General features: G+C 39.1%; 1 protein-coding gene across 28 annotated transcripts in view; it reads right to left on the minus strand.

Moving 5' to 3' along the window:
* Positions 1 to 20,159, minus strand: part of DTNA (dystrobrevin alpha) — a 418,880-nt gene that overhangs the window by 150,901 nt on the left and 247,820 nt on the right. For all 28 annotated transcript variants that reach the window (XM_027772649.1, XM_014588626.2, XM_006150549.3 and 25 more), the window contains one exon: positions 4,585 to 4,652. In XM_027772649.1, coding sequence (XP_027628450.1) covers positions 4,585 to 4,651 — 67 coding nt within the window. In that variant the 5' untranslated portion in view covers position 4,652. The remainder of the gene's footprint in view (positions 1 to 4,584; positions 4,653 to 20,159) is intronic.

Below are 20,159 nucleotides of genomic sequence, written 5' to 3' on the forward strand. Positions count from 1 at the left end.
ACAATATAGTATGACAATGATTTTAATGGAATTCACATTGTATTAGGCATTACAAATAGTCTGGAATGATTTAAAGTATACAGGAGGATCTCTGTAAGTGATATGCAAATACTACCATTTTACATCATGAATTCCAGCATTCCCGGATTTGGTATCCACAGAAAATCCCGGATCCAATCCCCAATGGATACTGAAGGACTCCTGTAAAACTAGATGCCATATGTGCTCTAATACCTGGATTTGCCAGTTTCTCATCAATTGCTCTTATCAGTTGTTCTCTATTCTTTGGCTAACACAGCTCTAACTTTCCTTTCAACTTGCAACTTTAGGCAGGATTCTTCCTGCCTCTAGGTCCTTAACTTCTTTTTTCTTGAAGTATTTACTTTAGAAAAGTTTCATTGTAAATCTTTCTCTGTCTCTGGGTTGTAAGGGCCAGCCTTTTGAAATGTAACCACTGAAGGAGATTATACCACCAGGTTTGAGTGTCTGTGAAAGGTAGGAGTCTAACTTTTTTTCTCTAGTTTTCCTAATTTGCTAGAGGGTATGTGTGCTCCCTGGGGGCGAGGAGGGGAGGAAGAAAGGAAGACAGAGAGACAGAGAGAGGGGAGAGGGAGAGAGAGGAGAAAGGGAGAGGGAGAGGGAGAGAGAGAGAGAGAAAGTGAGAAATCACTCCCCAGGGGGATGGTGATGCTGCAATCACTTCTCCATTCTCCTCTCAGGATTTTGTCACTCAAGGACATGCACCTGGCACATTTTTCAAGCCACTGGTTCCAGGATTTGAACTGTGCAGCAGGCCATGTGGGTTCCAGCCACCTTAACCACCATGCCACCAGCTAGGGTCCAATTCTGAATTACAACACTTAGTAAACATAGACGGCCTAATCACATTGACCAACCTCGCTCCTAAAGTCCTCCAGAATTTTCCCAGGAGCTCATCCCAGTGGTTAAAAACCCTTCTGCCTTTTATTCCAGTGCAGTTGAGTTCAATCCTGAATATCTTTCCTGCCCGTTTGACTTTGTCCAGTGCAATTGTTCTTTCACATTTGTAGTTTCTTTTCTTCTTCTTCTTTTTTTTGGGGGGGAGGGGAGAGGTTTTTGCTATAGGGTGCATATGGTCACCAGAAACAGAGACAGAGAGACAGAAAGTGATAAATCACCCCCAGGGGAGATGGCCATGCCACAGTCCCTTCTCCTCTCTGGATCTTGCACGCACACACACCTCCGTGAGTTTAAGCCACCAGGTCTGGGACTCGAACTGCGATCAACTACATGGGAGTCCAGCGACATAGCCAGTAAGCCAACTACTGGTCACTCACATTTGTAGTTTCTAAAGCAAAAAATCTCTTCACTGCTTTCTTTTTTCTGTACTATTATTTACAATTCCTAGTCCTTTTTTATGCTCTCTGTTAACATATCAAAGAATCCTGGAAGAAGTTACTTTTCAAATCTCCAGGTTAATCTCTTTTGATTAATCTTGTCTTCTCCTTTTATTTCTTTAGTGTCTTGCTGACAGAACAGGAGTAACCTAACCTAACCTAACCTATATACGTATTATGTGTGTGTATGTGTGTATATATATATATATACACATTATATAGATATTAGTGTGTAATATATATATACACACACACTAATCATTTAACACATTCTCTTTTTTGAAGAGAGAGATTTTTTGCTATAGGACATATGAGCTCTTCTCCAGAGAGACAGAGACAAAGAGACAGAAAGCAAGAAATCACCCCCTGGTGGGGGGGAAATGACCATGTCGCACTACCTTCTCCTCTCAGGATTTTGGGGATGCACACATATCCGCCCAACATGAATTTAAAGCTGCCAGGTCCAGGACTCAAACCATGGTGGACTATGTGGGAGTCCAGTGATGTAACCATTATACCATCTGCTGGTCCCTTCAAACACATTCTTAATGAGTTACTTTTCTCTTTTATATGACAGTATATTTAGCAAAATCAATTCCTTATTTTGAAGCGAGGTGATTGTTTCATCCAACAGAATCCACTTACTCTACAGTAATGTGTCCTGCTTAGTACTGATCTAAACATGTTCGTGCCAACACCAGACTGGCAAGGCCAGATACATTGAACTATTTTTGGCCAACATGCTTTTTAGCACACTGAGGGACAAAAATACATATTTGTTTGGTTTGCTTTTATTTATTCTGATCACTAATCAGGAGAACTAAAAGTACTTAATAAAGTCACATAACATCCCTGTGAAGTTTCTATGAAAAGTTAGTTACAATCAAAGAAATGAATGCATGATTTTCCCAAATCCCTCTCACTTGAACAAAAATGTAGAGCTGTTTTATTTCTATGGTTATAAAAGTTATATCAGGCTTTCTTAGCATGGGCCATTTTAATCCAAAATCCATTTGCAACAGATACACACACCCCCCCCCCCCCACACATGTTTGCCAGGCACTGCACTAGACACAGGGGAAGTGGAGGTATTTAGATAACTATTTATAAAATCGTTAAATAAGAACAGTTTCATACTTTGTACAGTGTGGTGGACGACACTATCATTTAGTGTTACAGTGATAGTTCAAACATCCCCCCTGAATTTTAGTACTTGTTTATGGTAAATACTAATATGTCTGTGTGTGTCTGAAAGACATTGGCCACAGTGTACTTTCATCTTTTTGACATCTGTGCTGCTTTGGGTTAGAAAGGCAGGCAGTAAGCAGATTCCACCCCTCAGAAATACAGCATATTGTTCTTTAATTGTTTTCCATTCATATTTTGACTATCCAAATAGATTTGTTTTCTATTGCATAAAAATATTTTAAAATATTTTTAAATATTGACAAATAGGGAACCAGCAGTTAGTATCATGGCTATGTTGCTGAATTCCCACGTAGTCGACCATGGTTCGCGTCCCGGACCCGGTGGCTTAAAACTCACGCCGGGCGCAAGTGCGTGCGTGCCCAAGATCCCGAGAGGAGAATGGAGGCGAAGAGATTGCAGCGTGACCATCCCCCCTGGGGGGTGATTTCTCGCTTTCTGTCTCTATGTCTCTCTGTCTGTCTGGTGAGCACATGCGCCCTATAGTGAAAATCTCTCCAAAAAACCCCACAAAACTTTAAATATTGACAAATAATCATGTGTATTTGTGGGGTGCAATATGATATCTTGATCTATGTAATATATTATAGAAAGATCTAATCCAGCTAATCGACATATCACCTAACAACTCTCTTTTTTCTGGTGAAAGGGTTAAAAATCTATTTTTAAAACAACTTTGAAATATATATTATTATTAACTACTACCATACACAACAATCAGTTACTAAAACTTACTCCTCCAGTCTAACTGAGACTTTAACTAGTAACTAGGTTCCTTCCTCTGGTATATTTGAATCTGAACCCAGGTTCACAGTTCCGGGTTACTACCCATACCACCAGTGAGGAGACAGTACAGTACCAAACAAGGCCTAGGAGACTGGAAAGCCTTGGCGGAAACTCTCACAGACACTTTAGACACGTTCCTAAAAACGGAAAAAGCAAGAGCATGACTGAGATTCCCCACAGCAATTTTAATTTTGTTCTCATTGTCTTGGTGTCACCAGATTATAGAGAAATGATAAAGAAAAATATGAACCTTATTATCTGGGACTTTTCTTTATCTTTTCCAACCCTCATTCTTGTCAGTCAGTCCCAGTCTCCAGTAAAAACCTAATTTTGTCTCCTGCCTTCTCAGGGAAAAAGGCTTACGACTCATTACTGATTATCTTAGTCCTTATGCAGAACGAAGAGATTAAAAGACAATAAGAGAATCATAATTTATTCTTTTTAACATTTAATTTGAGATGTGTGTTTTCTCCCCAAAGTCAAATAATTTTTCTCTTGTGAATAAGTACAATAGTCTATAAGGAAGAACTTAGCCAGTCAACTGTTTATCCGCCAATCGCAGCAAACATTAACTGATAGCTTTTATTTAAGAGTTTCTCCATGGGAGTCAGTAAATATAATTTAAGTTTGGTTTTGCTTGTATAGCAGATCACCTCAGATCTCCTTTTATCTTCTGTTTCCCTTTGTACTTCTGACAATTGGTTTATAAGACAGCGTCTTCCTTCCTACCTGAGGTCCAGGTGACAGCTTTGTGTGGCCCAAGTATCATCCCTAACTCCACCTTCCTGTATGAGCACCTAATATCATTTTGCAGGGAAGACATTTAGTGATTCATTCTACAAATTTCATCTATCACTTAAGTGTGCCAACTGCCATGACAGTACAGGGGGATGAGCACTGGCCTTCCAGTTCAGTGGTCTGTACTAATGTCAGCACTAAACTGTGGATACAAAGTGTCTCTGCGTATGTGTGAACCTGCACGTATAGATTCACAGAGTCTTTCTTCCCTATAAAATGCACAGTTTAGTAACAAAGTTTATGGTGCACTACCTTAACTCTTCATGGGAGGCAAAAATGGCCAAATATACAACTTATTCAAGGAATATAGGATTTCAAGAAAATTTACAAATGCCGTAAGGATTAAGGGATGACTTCTAGTCTTTCCATGAGTAGCCAATGGAAATTCTAAGGAGTTCTTTAAAAATTCCATACTTACTCATTTCTGCAAACAGCTGTCTTCTTTCTGCCATGGTATTTCCTCTTTTCCCACTATCTTCAATCATTCTATGAGACAAAATCGTTACAGTTTCTATTATCATCATGCTAATGAGCACACAGCCATTACTATGAAAACACACTGGCTGAAATCATGTCACAAACAGAGAGAAAAACTAAAACTGTATATTTAAAAAGTACAGTTTTACTTCCACTCACCTAAATTGCTGCACATATTTTTCCATATGTAATGGTGTTGTAGTTGTTGGGAAGAATATGAAATTTTTATTTTCTGACATAAAAATAACAGAAGATGACCTTGTGCTATAGCTAAATATAACCACTCACCATCTGTGAGGTGATTCATGTCATCTGTTGTTTCTCTTGCAGATTTGGGAATACCTATGATGCAGATATTATGGATTCCACTAACAGAGGCTAAGTCTGGGAGTCTCATGGGCTTGGTCAATGAAGGGTGTGGATGTTCGGACTCCAAACTCAGTGTGCCTTTCATCTTCTTCTGCTCCCAGTTTGGGTCCTGTGTGCACCTAAACCCTGAATTTTCTGAATGTTTACTTCTAAGTTGAATGTTTGGAACTTGCCATAGAATTTTTGTACATAATAATTTCATGCAAGTTGGCTAGGTTCTCCTTAACTATACTATCGTCTGCAGAGAAGTCATTTAAAAATACTATTGAGGGACCAGCAGTTAGCGTAATGGATATGTCACTGGACTCCCACGTAGTCGACCGTGGTTCGAGTTCCAGACCCGGTGGCTTAAAACTCACGCCAGGTGTGTGTGCATGCGTGCCCAAGATCCCGAGAGGAGAATGGAGAAGGGATTGCGGCATGGCCATCCCCCCTGGGGGGTGATTTCTCGCTTTCTGCCTCTCTGTCTCTCTCTGTCTGTCTGGTGAGTGCACGCGCCCTATAGCAAAAACCTCTCCAAAAAAAAAAAAAATACTATTGAGATGCTAACAATGAAAAGAAATAAACAATGATACACACAATTAAAATTTAGCTTGAGGAACAGTAAAACAATGAGAATTTTAATGGAAATGTTTAGTCATGTACGGTTTTATAGGTGAATGGATTTGATTTTTTAATCTCTAATTAAAATCTAAAAAAACTAAAGTCCCACTCATATGAGCATACACATATGCCCTCATATACATACTAGGACTTTCATTTCATCCCCAGTCATGGCTAACATAGAGCAGAGCTGCACGGATCTGTCTGCCTGCCTTTCTATGGGCTCTGCTGTTTCTCAAATTTGGGTTTTTGTCCATGCTCTTTTTTTTTTTTTTTTTTTTTAATGATTATTAAATTACCTCTCCTATGCCTAGCTCACTTGCAGTCACTCTTCAGGTCTTATTTTAAATGCATCTTTCTCTGAAATCTTCCCCAACTCTCTAGGGCAAGGTATGCTAGCAGGCAAAGACTGGCATCTGAGCTCCTAGCATTTACTGCCTCAGTGTTTAGTACTGCTGAGACATGTCTGCGTTTGGTGCCTTTCCTTGGACGCTCCATGTCAGATGCCCTTCTCTCAATTCTGAGCATTTTTTCAGAAAATCTTTACTGAATACTTTCTATACTCCAGGAACCCACTATGCTCTGGCCATGCCACAGTGATCAAGCCATAGTTCCTGCCCTTGAGATGCTTACACTCTAGCACAGAGATACAAAAGTGTAAAAGCAATTAAAACACAATGAGGAAATTTTAGTCATTGAAGTGGTAAGAAAAATGTGAGCAAGAGAAAGGCTATTCCCTGGGGATAAATTTAACAGAACTACACAGAAAACTATTTAAAAGGTAATGAGCTAGGTATAGGACCAGCAGTTGTCTATGTCACTGGACTCCCATGTAGTCAACTGCAGTTCGAGTCCCAGACCCGGTGGTTTAAACTCATGCCGGGTGCGTGTGCATGCATGCCCAAGATCCAGAGAAGAGAATGGAGGAGAAGAGATTGCAGTGTGGCCATCCCCCCCAAGGCGTGATTTCTCACTTTCTATCTCTCTGTCTGTGTCTTTCTGGTGAGCGCATGTGCCCTATAGCAAAAACCTCTCAAAAAAAAAAAAAAAAAGTAATGAGTTATGTACAAAATGACTCACCTGAGGGTACGAGAAGAAAATGATATTGGTGACACTGGTCATATTGGTCAAATAATCCCATCAGTTGCTTATATAAGCAAGGGATTATTTGCCCATTGACAGGAAACATTGACAGGAAAGAAAAGGACATGGAACTGCCTCAGTTTATGGAGTCAAATAAAGTGGGTTACACACAAACACAATGGGCTAGTTAATATAATCAGAGTCCACCTTCAATACAATTGGAAAGTGGTATAGTTATTAATGAAGTTTCCTCATTTTGGTAACAATTCATTCCCAAACATGGTGAAATAACTTTCTTTTTATAAGATTTTACATATGCATGTAATAGTTATTATATAGACAGCTGGACAAAAATACCCTTGTTTTAATTCACACAACCCTAGGTTTTTTACTTTAGTGGAACTGAGCAGATAATAACCTGAAATTCACAAAATGGTCTGCTTAGAGTATTTCCAATTTTTGTTTTCAGGGCTCAGAAGTTAACTTTGAGGCAACAGGAGAGATAGGGAATAGAACCACTGATGTGTCCATGCATCTGTCTATTCGCTGAAAGAAGATTTAAAAATAAATCACAGAAGATGGCAATCTGGAGGACTCTCATTGAAAATGTCAGCAAGGGAAAACTGGCTTCTGAACTCAGTGGACGGCATTGTGGGGACATCTCTTTTTCTTAGCTTTTTGTGTGTCTTTCTGCAAGATTTTTGAAAATAGTAACTTCACAAATACTAAATTGTTCACAGTGCCTAGCAAAATCCAATCAACAAATGATATGGCCAATTAGAATTTATTGAATAAATGAGCAAAAATGGAAACAAAAGAGGAAAGACAGAACAGAGAAAACAAGAATAAGTTTGGTTTCCACGAAATCGGTTTTCAATTATATTTCTCAATCTGACTCATAGAAACATGAAACTCATTGTGCTAGTTTCAGAGATTATTTAAAATGAGAGAAACTAATTTGTATCTATTATACTCTAGGACCATATATTTTAAAGCCATATTACATCTTATAAAATATTAATAGACATTGAAAAAGATGTAAACTGTAGTGATGCCAACTTTTGATCTCTTCTCATCGTTGCTTTTTGGTTAATGAGCTCATGGAAGAACCGTCATTAGTTACACATAGGTATTAATTCTCACTTCTAAGAAAAGTAAATTCCTCATGAAGAATAGAAAGAAAAATGCAGTGGTGTGAAATAATAGAAAGCACGAAACGTAATTATAAATATAAAAGGAAAGATAACACACTTTTCATTTTATTCCCAGAATTTCCTGGGAAGCAGCACTGTTAGAAAAAATTGAGAATACTCACTTATTATCCATTGATTACAGTCATAATAGTAAAAGGGGGGAGCACACTAGTTTAGCTTACACTGATGAAATAGAGGCTCTCAGACAAAGAAAGCTCATGGATCAAATAAGCAAGGAACACTATGGCGGGTTACTTAGTTTCCAGTGTAACTCTGATCAGTGTGACTGGAGATACGTAAGTTTGATTACATTCCTTAGAAGAGACAAGAACAGTAGGACCAGAAGATGGTGTAATGATTATGTTGCTGAACTCCCATGTAGTCCATTATGGTTCAAGTCCTGGACCCAGTGGCTTAAAACTCATGCCAGGTGCCTGTGTGTGTGTGTGTGTGTGTGCGCACGCCCAAAATCCTGAGAGGAGAATGGAAAAGAAGGGATTGTGGTGTGGTCATACTCCTGGGGGATGATTACTTGTTTTCTGTCTCTCTGGCTCTCCTGTGAGCACATGGGCCCTATAGCAAGAATCTCTGTTAAAAAAAAAAGAGAGAGAGACAAGAAAATGATCTTTAGTAGGGGGAAGATATGAGTGCTTTTTTCAGAGTGCATTTTGCTTCTGAAATAATATAAATTGTCAAGGAGCTTTATTTCTTATGAATTTGGTGTAACAACAGCTGTCCAAAGTCACATGCAGGAGGTGAAGGGGAAAATAATACATTCGCTGTGACACTTCTGGGTGTCATGATGCTCGTGACTCACTTATAGGCCTAGGGTGGTTCGTTTCTGTCGCTCCTTCATGTAGACGAGATGCTTACAACCTTGGAATTTGCCAGAAGATTACGTAAATGTCAAAACAGTGATAAATAAGTAATGAGCCCTGTCATGTTTCCCTTACTAGAGCTCAGTCCCGGGAATTATATGGAACAAGTGCTCTTTTCACTTGTAAGGATCCAACATTCATTTACTTAAGAAATGTTTATAAAGTATATATAACTAGTATAAAAACAAGCATGAGTAGATAGTAAAAGAAGATGCTCTTTGAGTTTCTCAAGACCCAAAGATAAATAAGATGTGACCCTTGCCTTTAAGGAGTTCATAAATTGTAAGGGTAAATAAATTTTTCTAACAAATAATTGTAACTTCTAATGTGTACCATAATGATATGTACTGCTAGATAAAATGGTTTATTATTGGGAAGATTTGATAGTGGCATCAAAGAACAGGTGATTTGGATCCAGATTTTAAAGAATGAATGGAAGATTTTCAGATGGAAAAGAGAAAAGGAAGGGCAATGCCAGATAAAATCATTAAAAAAAAGAAAGAGTTTAAAAAGGGTATGTTGCATTTGGGTACTGGGAGTTACTTGGTATTGCTTGATGCAAGTGAGAGTGAAGATGCCAGAGAACTGAAGAGACATCAAATCTAGAAAGCTTTACTTGTCATGCCTAGACAATATAGGGTTTTCCCATAAGAAACTAAGTGTCATCCAAGGTTTAAGTACAGAATAGATGCATAAAGATGTAAGATTTGGTAAGATTACTACAGCATGTTGAGTGGAAGAAAGACTGAGTAGGCAAGAAGGTCGGATTGGGAGCATATGATTAAAGGAAGAATCAGTTAGTTGGATAATTCTGTGGTTCCAGAGTGGGACTTCTTTATCTTACACTGAAGAAATAATCTGCGAGAGCTAGAAGGTGCATTCAGTAGGGCCTGGTGACTGGCAGTCCATGTAGAGAAGGGCAAAGGAGAGGACCTCAGGTTTCATTTCCTACAGTAGGAAACAATCTTCTACCCCTATGGAAATAGTGAGTTTGTAGGAGGAGAGGTTAACAAGCTACCCCTTTTCAACACAGCCATTACATCAGAGTTGTACAACTGGACAAGGGAAGCTCCAACTCTTTGCCTCTAAATATATGAGAAGGGATGAAATAACAGCATAAAATAGTTTGGGAACCAGCTAGACATGAAGCATAAATCCAAATGTGAGGAACAGAGTGTTAGAAGAAATGTGAATTATATTTCAGCATACCAAACATAAGTGCACATTGAAATATTATATCCTCAAATTGCTTCCTTCATGACATACCTTTAATCTAACACCATTCATAATAAATATGCATTTCTATTACTCATGACATATAATAAGTTTTAAAGGTAGAAGCTTAAAGTAATGGGGTCTTACATTTGTATAACTTTCTGAAGATTATAAAATACTTTTCCCTGTAACCTTGTGATGAAGTCAGGTAATAATTCTCAAGTTATAGCTAAAGAACTTGAGACTCAGGCAGGATAAGTGGCTGCTAAAAAGAAAAAAAAAAGAATTTTCTGGCAAGGCAAGATGTTGAATTCATTTTGTTTTTGCTTTTAATTTTTAAATCCCTAATGTAGTAGGGACTCTCATTGTCAGTAATTTTTATTACAGATGCTATTATTCAACATAAGCATTAAGATCTTCTGAAATTGGTAAATTGATGTCTTGGTGATTAACTGGCCAATAGGAGAATGGAGAAGAGTAACAAGTTAATCAGCCTTCATTAGAAGATTCCTTTGTGTGCTTGTGCTTTTTTTTGAAGAGAGATTTTTGCTATAGGGCGCGTGCACTCTCCAGAGAGAAGAGACAGAGAGACAGAAAGCAAGAAATCACCTCTCCAAGTGATGTGACCATGCAGCAATCCCTTCTCCTCCATTCTCCTCTCAGGATTTTGGGCACAGATGCACATGCACCCAGAAAGAGTTTTAAGCCACTGGGTTCAGGACTTAAACTGTGTCGACTATGTAGGGGTCCAGCGACGTAACCATTACGCCGTCTGCTAATCTCTGTGTGCTACTTCTTAATGGGATCCCACTATTTGAAAACATTGTTATACTGGAAATAATTATGGAGGTAAAAATGATTCCCAGGGCCCAAGTTTATGTCAACCCAGACGAATATAAACACACCAACTCACACACTGATTCACACGCTCACCATTTAAATCCACAAAAGCTGGACAATGTTTTTAGAAATGTCTGACTCTGCTTTGCTTTTGCTCTATTTTAGCCAACAGTTAAGACTTGCAGACTTTGTGTTTAATATGATGAGACGGTTCCCAAGCTTTATTTCCCTCCATTTTGCTCCAGGTGGGTGACAAGAAAATGCTGGATTCAGCAATCACCAACGGCTGCCATCCCGAAGTTAATAACTACAACGAAGGCCATTTCAAGCTCCTTTCCTGCTTTAATTGATTTATTGGTGGCATATAGTGCCTGTTTCCATTTCTGTTAATGAGGAAGGCCTCTGATATGACTTCCTCAGATTTACATCCTAGTCCTAATCTTCGGCACTATAATAAAAGAATATTTAGAGTGCTCTCCTGAGGCAACATATAATTGCATTTGCTTTTACTTCCTAGTCCTTTATCTAGATGAGCTCCTGACAGTAAGAAAATGGTGGCACTAAAATAAGGGGTGACAAAAGGTTTCTGACTTTGTCTTTTACTTTGAATATCATTGTCTACTTGTAGAATTTGGGTCTTATTTATTTATTGAAGGGACATGAGCTCACTAATTTAGTGTAATAGCTAGCTACATGGATTGTCAGAGATTTGGTTTTCCCTCTAATGGATCTAGCACAGTGGTTCTCCTGCTATGGCTTCTTATTACACAAATCTGAAGACCCTATAAAATGCAAATATCTGGATCTATTAAGTCTGGAGTTGGAGCTGAGCATTTGTATTTTTTTTGTTTTTTAAGTATCCTAGGTGCTCCTGATACACAGCTAGGTGTGAGCTAGAAATATAACACTAGTTGAGTTTGACCATGAACTTACTTGTACATCAGGTCGAAATTATTATTGCTTTGCAATATGTTCCCATAGCTTCGAAGACCCACTTGAAAATGTATTTTGAGCCAAGGGAGCAGACAATGAATTCATCTGGGGAACGTGAATATACATACAGTGATATGGGTACATTATGAGGCAAATGTTAGGAATAGAAAATCCATTAAAATGAGAAAAGCATTTTTACCTTGGAGATAACTACTCAGTACTTTGTTTCAAGTCAAGAAGGAGCCTCTTGTTCTGAAGTCAGGGTGTACAAGACGTTTAAGGACATTTGGTTTGGTTTGGTTTCATTTGGCTTGATTAGAGCCTAGTCCATCTGCTTAATAGCAGCTGATATCACATCACCCATTTCTCTTACTGCTATTTTACTTAGGGAAAACTGCAGAGTGAAGTTCGGAGGAAATGGCATGGATAAAAGGATTCTTCTGGAAGGCTGATGATCAGTAGCTCATGTCATATGAAGTTCAAAGTTATTAGAATGTCTCTGAAGGGCTGGGAAGCACTGCCTAAGATTGAGCTTGATCCAAAGGACCTCAAGGATCCTTAAACAGAGGCTATCATAAAGAGGGCATTTTCCATATTGTTGTCTTATGCACTGCATGAGGACCTTTGATTTTTTTCTGAAAACTGCAACTTACCCAATACGGTGTGTTTTGAGACAATAGTTTTGTGTGTATGCACATCAGTTTTTTCTCTTGGGGCAATAATGTTACATGTAAAGGCCAATTCCATCATTGCAGAATGAAGGCTGAACCTAAGGTTGGTGGAGAGGCTTCCTTGTCCTTCTGCTGGGTCTAAGTTCTTAACTTCTCTCCTGGAAGGCAGGTAGGAGAAAATGATTGCTTCTCCGATCATTTGGGACTTTCTCAAATCAGTGTAAGATGTTACTATTCATAAAATAGGTCTGTTTCCTTTTCTTTCCTTTTTTTTGAGAGAGAGTTTTTTTGCTATAGGGTGTGCACACTCGCTAGAGAGACAGAGAAACCTAAAGCGAGAAATAACCCCCAAGCCACCATCCCTTCTCCTCCTGGGATTTTGAACATTCACGTACACATACTTGGCGTGAGTTTCAAGCAGCCGAGTCCAGGACTCAAACAATGGTTGGCCATATTGGAGTCCAACAACATAACCATTACACCATCTGCTGTTTCAAGTATGTTTCTTTTTCTTGCATATCTAATAAATAAAAATAATAAGTGAGAAGTCCCCCTGCCCCATAATAAGAAGACCGTTTATTGTTAATCTCAAAATAAGATGACCTCAAATTCTGTAATCGGATATTTAAGCCTCACTTACTTCATTATAAAGGGAATGAACTGTGTATATATACATGAACATTTATAAAACTAAAATATTTTTGAAAACTTTAAAGACTTTAATTGCAAATTTTTCTCAAGTAGCTGAGTTAAATTTAGTTTTCTTGTGATGAGGTTGCAATAGGACAGGATATATTTAGCTGGCTAAGTGGTGTAATGCTGTCATGTGGTTTATGTTTTTGTTTTTTTTTTAAGATTTAGATCCTTCTGATTTGATAAAAAATATAGATCTTCACCACACCAAAATGTCCTGTCCAAAAACAAATAAAGAAATTGTAATTGCTTGATGAGCTGGTTTAGGAGAAGAAAGCCAGGAATTGGTGAGAATTAATGGTGGTTTTACTTTATGGGGAGTAGCAACTATTAGTGAAATGGCAGTAACCAATCACAGAGGGCACACAGAGAGCCCAGGGGAGAAGGCAAGAAGGCTGGTGGTGGCGTGCTAAGGCCAAGGTGACACAGTGATGATGGGAGAAGGCAGTGATGGGTTCCTCAGGTAGGAACCAGAGTGATGGATATATTAATTCAGTATTCATGTGTCAGGCAGAAACTCACATCTGGAAATCCAAAGTGCTTTAGGACATTACCAGGAAGATTCCTGGCATGTAAAAGATTCAAATCCATCTTTTGTTTGGGATAATCTTAGAATAGTAGAAAAAGATAAGTCTCCCCTTATTTAATTCTAATGAGCTGAGAAACTAAACCAAACTGGAGCTGCTGCTGGCCTTATGGTAATTATTACTGGATCATAGTCCCAGATGAGACCTCCCAGATGGGACTATGATTCCCATAGATTCCCATACAGAAGGAGATGGGAATAAAAGTGTAGGACAGAACACTGGGTATTGGATGTAGGCCAGGGAGGACTGTGCACTTTAAATTTTTCCTGATTTATTAGGAGGGGTGAGTGCTGAGTTCAGAAAGGTGGGAAAGGGAAAGATAGGAAGCATATTGTTTCTTGCAATAAGACAAGAAAAACAGACTTCCCCCTAAAAAAGAACTACTAATAGTGATAATAGGAATTGCTACAATGGCATTTAAAGCAATTACTTTTTACCAAAAAGCTTACTATGTACTAAGCACTATGCAGGGTTTTTCTCATTATGTTCTTCTATGAACACCATAATGTTGGTGTTTTTACTTCCCTTAAACTGTTGGGAAAACAAAAAACCATGGAGATGGCTCATAGCTTAGTGGTTAAGTCAGCTAGACTCACATTGGCAAGGCCATGAAGTTTGAGTCCTGGACCCTATGACTTTAAAACATGCTGAGTGTGTGTTCTTGAGTGCCCCAAATTTTGACTCGATGGAGATATGGAGGAGGGATTGTGACATGCCCACTCCCAAATAGTGCTGCTTCTCTCTCTCTCTGTGGTGAGCACATGTGGGCTTTGCCAACAAAACCAAAAGAATAAAAAGAGTAAGTTAAAAATTCTAGATTGCAGAGGAGTTATTTTGTTCTTTAATGAACAGGCATTTAAAATGATGATGAAAGAAAACCTACATTTAACAACTTTTCCATCTAGTTTGCTATGTCAGTAAAATGTGAAAATAGAAATTAAGTCATAGTTAAATGCTAAATTAATTAATATACAGTATTTGTCTTATTCCTACTCATATTCTCTCTGTAGTGAATATCTCAGTGAGCTATCATATAAAAACAACTTAGAAAACAACATTGTATGGTCTCTGATCCTGGCTATATAATAAAAGAACAGCTAAGAACATGGGGTTAATGAATGTAGATGCCAAAATTAAATAGGCCACATAGAAAAGAAACGGCGAGCATGAGCAGCCAAAATGATGGCTGCAAGTTCCCCAGCAGTAAACAATGGCATTCACACACCATGCTTCTTTTCTGCAGACAAGGGCCGACTGGCACAGAGAAGGAACAGAGGCAGCTCTTATTCCTTGCCTCTGGATCTGTTCCTGTGAATTTTAAGGCTCTTAGTTATGTCCCTTCCATTGAAGGGAATTTAGTCTGAAATTAAGGAAAGACAGGGAGAAATCTGTTTCTTGAGAGAGCCATGGCTCTATGTTGGTGGTTGCCAAGAATTTCAGTGAGGAAGAATAGCTGGTGGGAAAGTTCCTGATGCTGGGGATCACCCAGGCCTCCTGAATCATCCTGGGGAGGCAGATGTACGGATGCCTCTGTTATACAGTGAGCAGAGACTCTGAGATTCATTCCCTGAAATAGTAACAACAGCATCAACAAATCAACAAGTGCTTCCTAGGTGTGAGTAGGCTCTAAGTACTTTACATAGATTATTTGCTGTTCTTAATTTCTTATCCTATCTCTGAGATAGGTCATACTATATACCCTTTTTTTTTTTGTTGTTATAGTGTTTGTGGGCTCACCAGAGAAAGATAGAGACAAAGAGAGAGTGAAAGTGAGAAATCACCCCTCAGGGAGGATGATGACAACGCTGCAATCCCTCCTCTTCTATTCTCTTCTCAGGGTCTTGTGCATGCATACACACATGCCCAGTGTGATTTTTCAAGTTGCCGGGTACAGGACTTGAACTGGTCGGCCATGGGGGATCCAGCACTTTAATCGCTAAGACACTTGCTGACCCTATATATCCTTTCTTATTGATAAGAATATGAGGGACCATCAGATGGCATCGTGGCTACTTTGCTGGACTCTCACATAGCCAACTGCAGTTTGAGTCCCAAACCTAGTGGCTTAAAACTTACACTGGGTGGGACCAGTAGTTTGGTGTAATGGGTGTGTCGCTGGACTCCCATGTAGTCGACTGCAGTTCGAGTCCTGGACCTGGTGGCTTAAACTCAGGCACGTGTGCATGCGTGCCCAAGATCCCGAGAAGAGAATGGAGGAAAAAGGATTTCTCGCTGGGGGGTGATTTCTCGCTTTCTGTCTGTCTCTTTCTGACTTTCTGGAGAGTGCACATGCTCTACAGCAAAAACCTCTCAAAACAAACAAACAAACAAAAAACCCTCACACTAGGTGTGTGTGCCTGCATGCCCAAAATCCCGAGAGGAGAAAGGAGGAGAAGGGATTGCGGTGTCGCCGCCTCCCAAGGGGAGTGATTTCTCACTTTCAGTCTCTCTCTCTCTCTGATGAGTGCATGTGCCCTATAGCAAAAAAATCTCTCTTAAAAATAAAAAGAAAATGAAAGCTGGCAAAGTAGATGGAATAATTCCCCCTTCTCCCCCCACCCAGACATTCACGTCCTGAAATTTTATGAGTATGCTTTCTTCTTTGGCAGAAAGGGCTTTGAAGATGTGATTAAATTAAGTATCTAGATTATTCAAGTGGGCCCACTGTAATTAGAAGACTGTAAACTTGTAAAGGGTCATAGACAGAGAAAGAGTCCAGAAACCAGAAATTTCAGGCAGACTCCAGAAGCTGGAAAAGGCAAGAAAATGGACTTAGCTCTAAAATTTACAGAAGGAAAACATCTTGATTTTAGAATAGTAAGACTTATTTTTGATTTCTAGATATCCAGATCTATTAGATAGCATATTTATCTTTATTCTTTTTTTTTTAAGGTTTTTGCCATAGGGTTCATGTACTTGCTGGAGAGACAGAGAGAGAGGGGAAATGAATCATCCCCCATGGGGGATGCCCATGCTGCAATTCCCTTCTCCTCTCTTCTCCTCCTGGGATTTTGGGCACTCATGCACATGCACCCAGTATGATTTTTAAGTCACTAGGTCCCGGACTCTGACAGTAGTCGGCCATGTGAGAGCCCAGTGCCTTAACCACCATGCCATGTGGTCACCCCACATTTGTGGTTTTTTTTTTTAAGCGTGGTGACTTTTTAACAATAACCATAAGAAATCAACACAGATGAGAAAGATTAAGAACCTTCAAAATCATACTGTAGGTAGCACAGAACTAGGCTTTGTACTTAAGAAGTCTCTCCAAAGGCTACAGACATAGCCACCATAAGGTGCTACCTCCCTACCCCTCCTAAATTCTACCAGCTCTTAAATTTGATTTATTGAGACCTACTATGCTAATTCCTAATTTTCATTGTCTTATTTTGTCCTTGGATCAGGTGATATTACTGATATTTTGCAGGTGAGGTGAGGCTTAAAGATTTTAATGATTTGAAATTTGAGTCTAGGTCAGTCTGACCTTCAGTCTAAGTTTTTATCTTGCTGCCATACAAGTCTGACCAATATTTATTGAGTATTTGATAAATACCTTCATAAAACACAAATGAATAAGAGGATTGTGAACTTCAGTAATTCCTGAGACACTTGATTGGTTCATCCAGGAATCCCTGTATTGGTTACGACCCAGGGATGTTCTACTACATAAGGTGAGCTCCTTGGATATGAAGTTAGCACTGACACAAGCTCTTTCACTGTCAGGGCCTCTCTGACTAGAATAGCCAGGCTATACTTTGACACCACCTATAGCAATATATTTAATTAGCTCTGGTTGCTTAATTAGTATGGTCAAATTTGTTAGAAGTAAATATAGTAAAGAATATTCTAAGATTATTAAAATACCAGCCCACAAGTCTGACTGTTATTAGAACTCCGATCATCTGAATGTAAAGATGATATAATAATTGTTTATAATAACTAAAATATTCTGAAACATAAAAAGTATCTACTGGGTTGTCAGAAGAGTCATGATGTATTTTTTCTATGTTTTTCTATGCAAAAATGCATCATGACTTTTCAGACAAACCTACCTAGTCAAAAAGTATGAAAAATGAAGTGTACATTATTAGGGACTTACTGATTCCCCCAAAGCCAGTACCACAATAAATTACATTAGCCCAACTGGAATATCACATGTTCTTATTATGTTTCATTGTTCTTACCATCATATGAAGGAAAAAGTGATATGTAGTACAATTATATAGAAAATAGACCTACCCAGAGGACCAGACAAAAAAAAAAAAAAGCTGTTTTTGAATTATAATCCCTCCAAGTTAGTGTTTGTAAATGGAACAAATAAACACACACACACACACATGCACACACACACACACACACACGCACACACATTCTGCTTCTCTCCCCATGCTGCCCATGCATCGAACCACCTCCATGCTACAGACATGCCACTAGAAACCGTCACAGGGATGTAAAATAAAAAGTGCAGCACTTGAATGACACGCAGGTCGCCAATAGCTTTAAGATACCACCGTGGACAGTTGAGATTGCAAAAATCATGCTATGAGACATCAACGTATGTCCACTCCGTGACTCTATGACTACCGAAAGCAAGTGTTCCAGATTCCCGCTGCAGTGTCTGAATTTATGGAAACACATGTCCCTGCACATGGTGAGCACATAGAAACGGCTACTGAGAAGGAGGCTCTGGTCCCAGACAAGACAAACAGCACTTTCCTAACAAAGCCTTTGCCTAGGAGGTACTCAAACCATTTCCTGCTGGTGCTGGGCACAGAGACAAGCAGCTACCATCTCACTGTCATTTGATGCACCGAGGCCCTGCTGCATGTAATAGCACTTTAGTGTCTTCAAAGACTTAATGAGCCTGAACTATTACCTGAAAATGATTAAGCATTGAGAGTAGTAACTACCAGAAAACTGTTTTTTTCAAGTGCCAAGAAGCTGTTGCAGGGATTCTATGACTAAGAAAGTTTACTACATGTGACGAATTAGCATCCTTTGAGCTCACACGGTGTGGACGTCAATTTCAAAGTCACCTCCTTCGTGCTGTGAGCTATTACCTTATTAGGCATCAAACATGAAATCAGTCCTACCTCCTCCATAGTTACATAAGGTCAGGCTTTTTCAAATAAAATCCAGAATCTGAATAACATTTCAGGGACAAATAAGAGTGGTGTGCAAATAAAGGAGTCACACCAAGAAGTTTCAACTGAGCATCATCATTGGGAGAGAACAATGAAATTCGGAAGTCAGCTGAAGTCCAAGGCTGCCTAGTGAAATAGCAAGGCCAGTACCAGAATTGAAATCTCTTGGCTTCTGATTAGAAATGTTTTTGTCTCCAAAACATTTGATTTTCTGATTTAGAGATCTGTTTCTTCGAATCAGTCTCTTCAGTTGTTAAAAGTTCTCTAGAACTCTTACCAAGAAATAAATATGGGAAGTCAGGGATTGGGGGTCAAGGGGCTGAAGAAGGAGAATCTTGGGAGTCTGTAATTGATGGTCATAATCACAAGGGTTCACAGAAGTCCTCTCAAGCAAGCAAGTCATCACCCTGTGGTACCATCTGCTGGAGCATTTTTTAAACTTGTGCTATTGTTCTCCAAGGTCCATTAATAGTCTGCGAAGCAGTCATGCTAATGAGACTTTGGAGTGACAGAGCTTTTAAAAGTTTGATGTGCCTTTGTTCATCTGAAAGGTAGGATTATGCTGATATTTTTTGTGGTAGTATACAGGATGATTTATGATAGTAGGAAACAGAAAGGGAACTGAACTTCTCATCTCCAAACAAAAAGGGAAATAAAGGTAACTTTTAGTTATTAAATACGTCACTTAAAGTATGACGAATGTGTTTATTTTAAATAGAAAGTCTGATTCTATCTTAATCAGACAGAATCAGAGTCAGGTGTTTTTAGTTTAAAAGGTTCAAGTGAATTATGTAGCTTTTTTGTTTGCAAAATTTATCAAGACGTATTTGCAACATGATTTCTGAAACTTCTCCCAGGCATTAGCATTCGGCAGTGATCCTTCATTAATATGCCACTTCCGGCTTTGGGCTCTCAGAACCAGGACTGTTCAAGGACTCTTAGCTATTCACAAAACCCAAGAAATAACAGTCTAGGCAAAGGAATCCTGGTATACTGGCATTTCTAACTGCCACACGCTTTCCTCTATCAGGCATACTCAGCAGAGGGGAGAAATTGTGAGCCTAGTACAGCAAAAAAGAGAGAATAAAGAGCTCCAGGTGCAGTAAGAAGGGAATGGGTCAAGAGAAAGAGGGCAAAGGGAGAGCGACTAACTTAACTTTGGAAAGCCATACAGACTCAGGTTGGCGTATTTGGTCACCTGGATTTTGCATTTTTTTAAAGTTTGCTCATTTGTTTATGAGAGAGAGAGAGGAGAGAGGAGAGAGAGGTGAGAGAGAGAGAGAGAGAGAGAGAGAGAGAGAGAGAGA

This window comes from Tupaia chinensis, unplaced genomic scaffold, assembly GCF_000334495.1.
Source record: "Tupaia chinensis unplaced genomic scaffold, TupChi_1.0 Scaffold000290_1, whole genome shotgun sequence".
NCBI classification, from domain to species: Eukaryota; Metazoa; Chordata; class Mammalia; order Scandentia; family Tupaiidae; genus Tupaia; species Tupaia belangeri.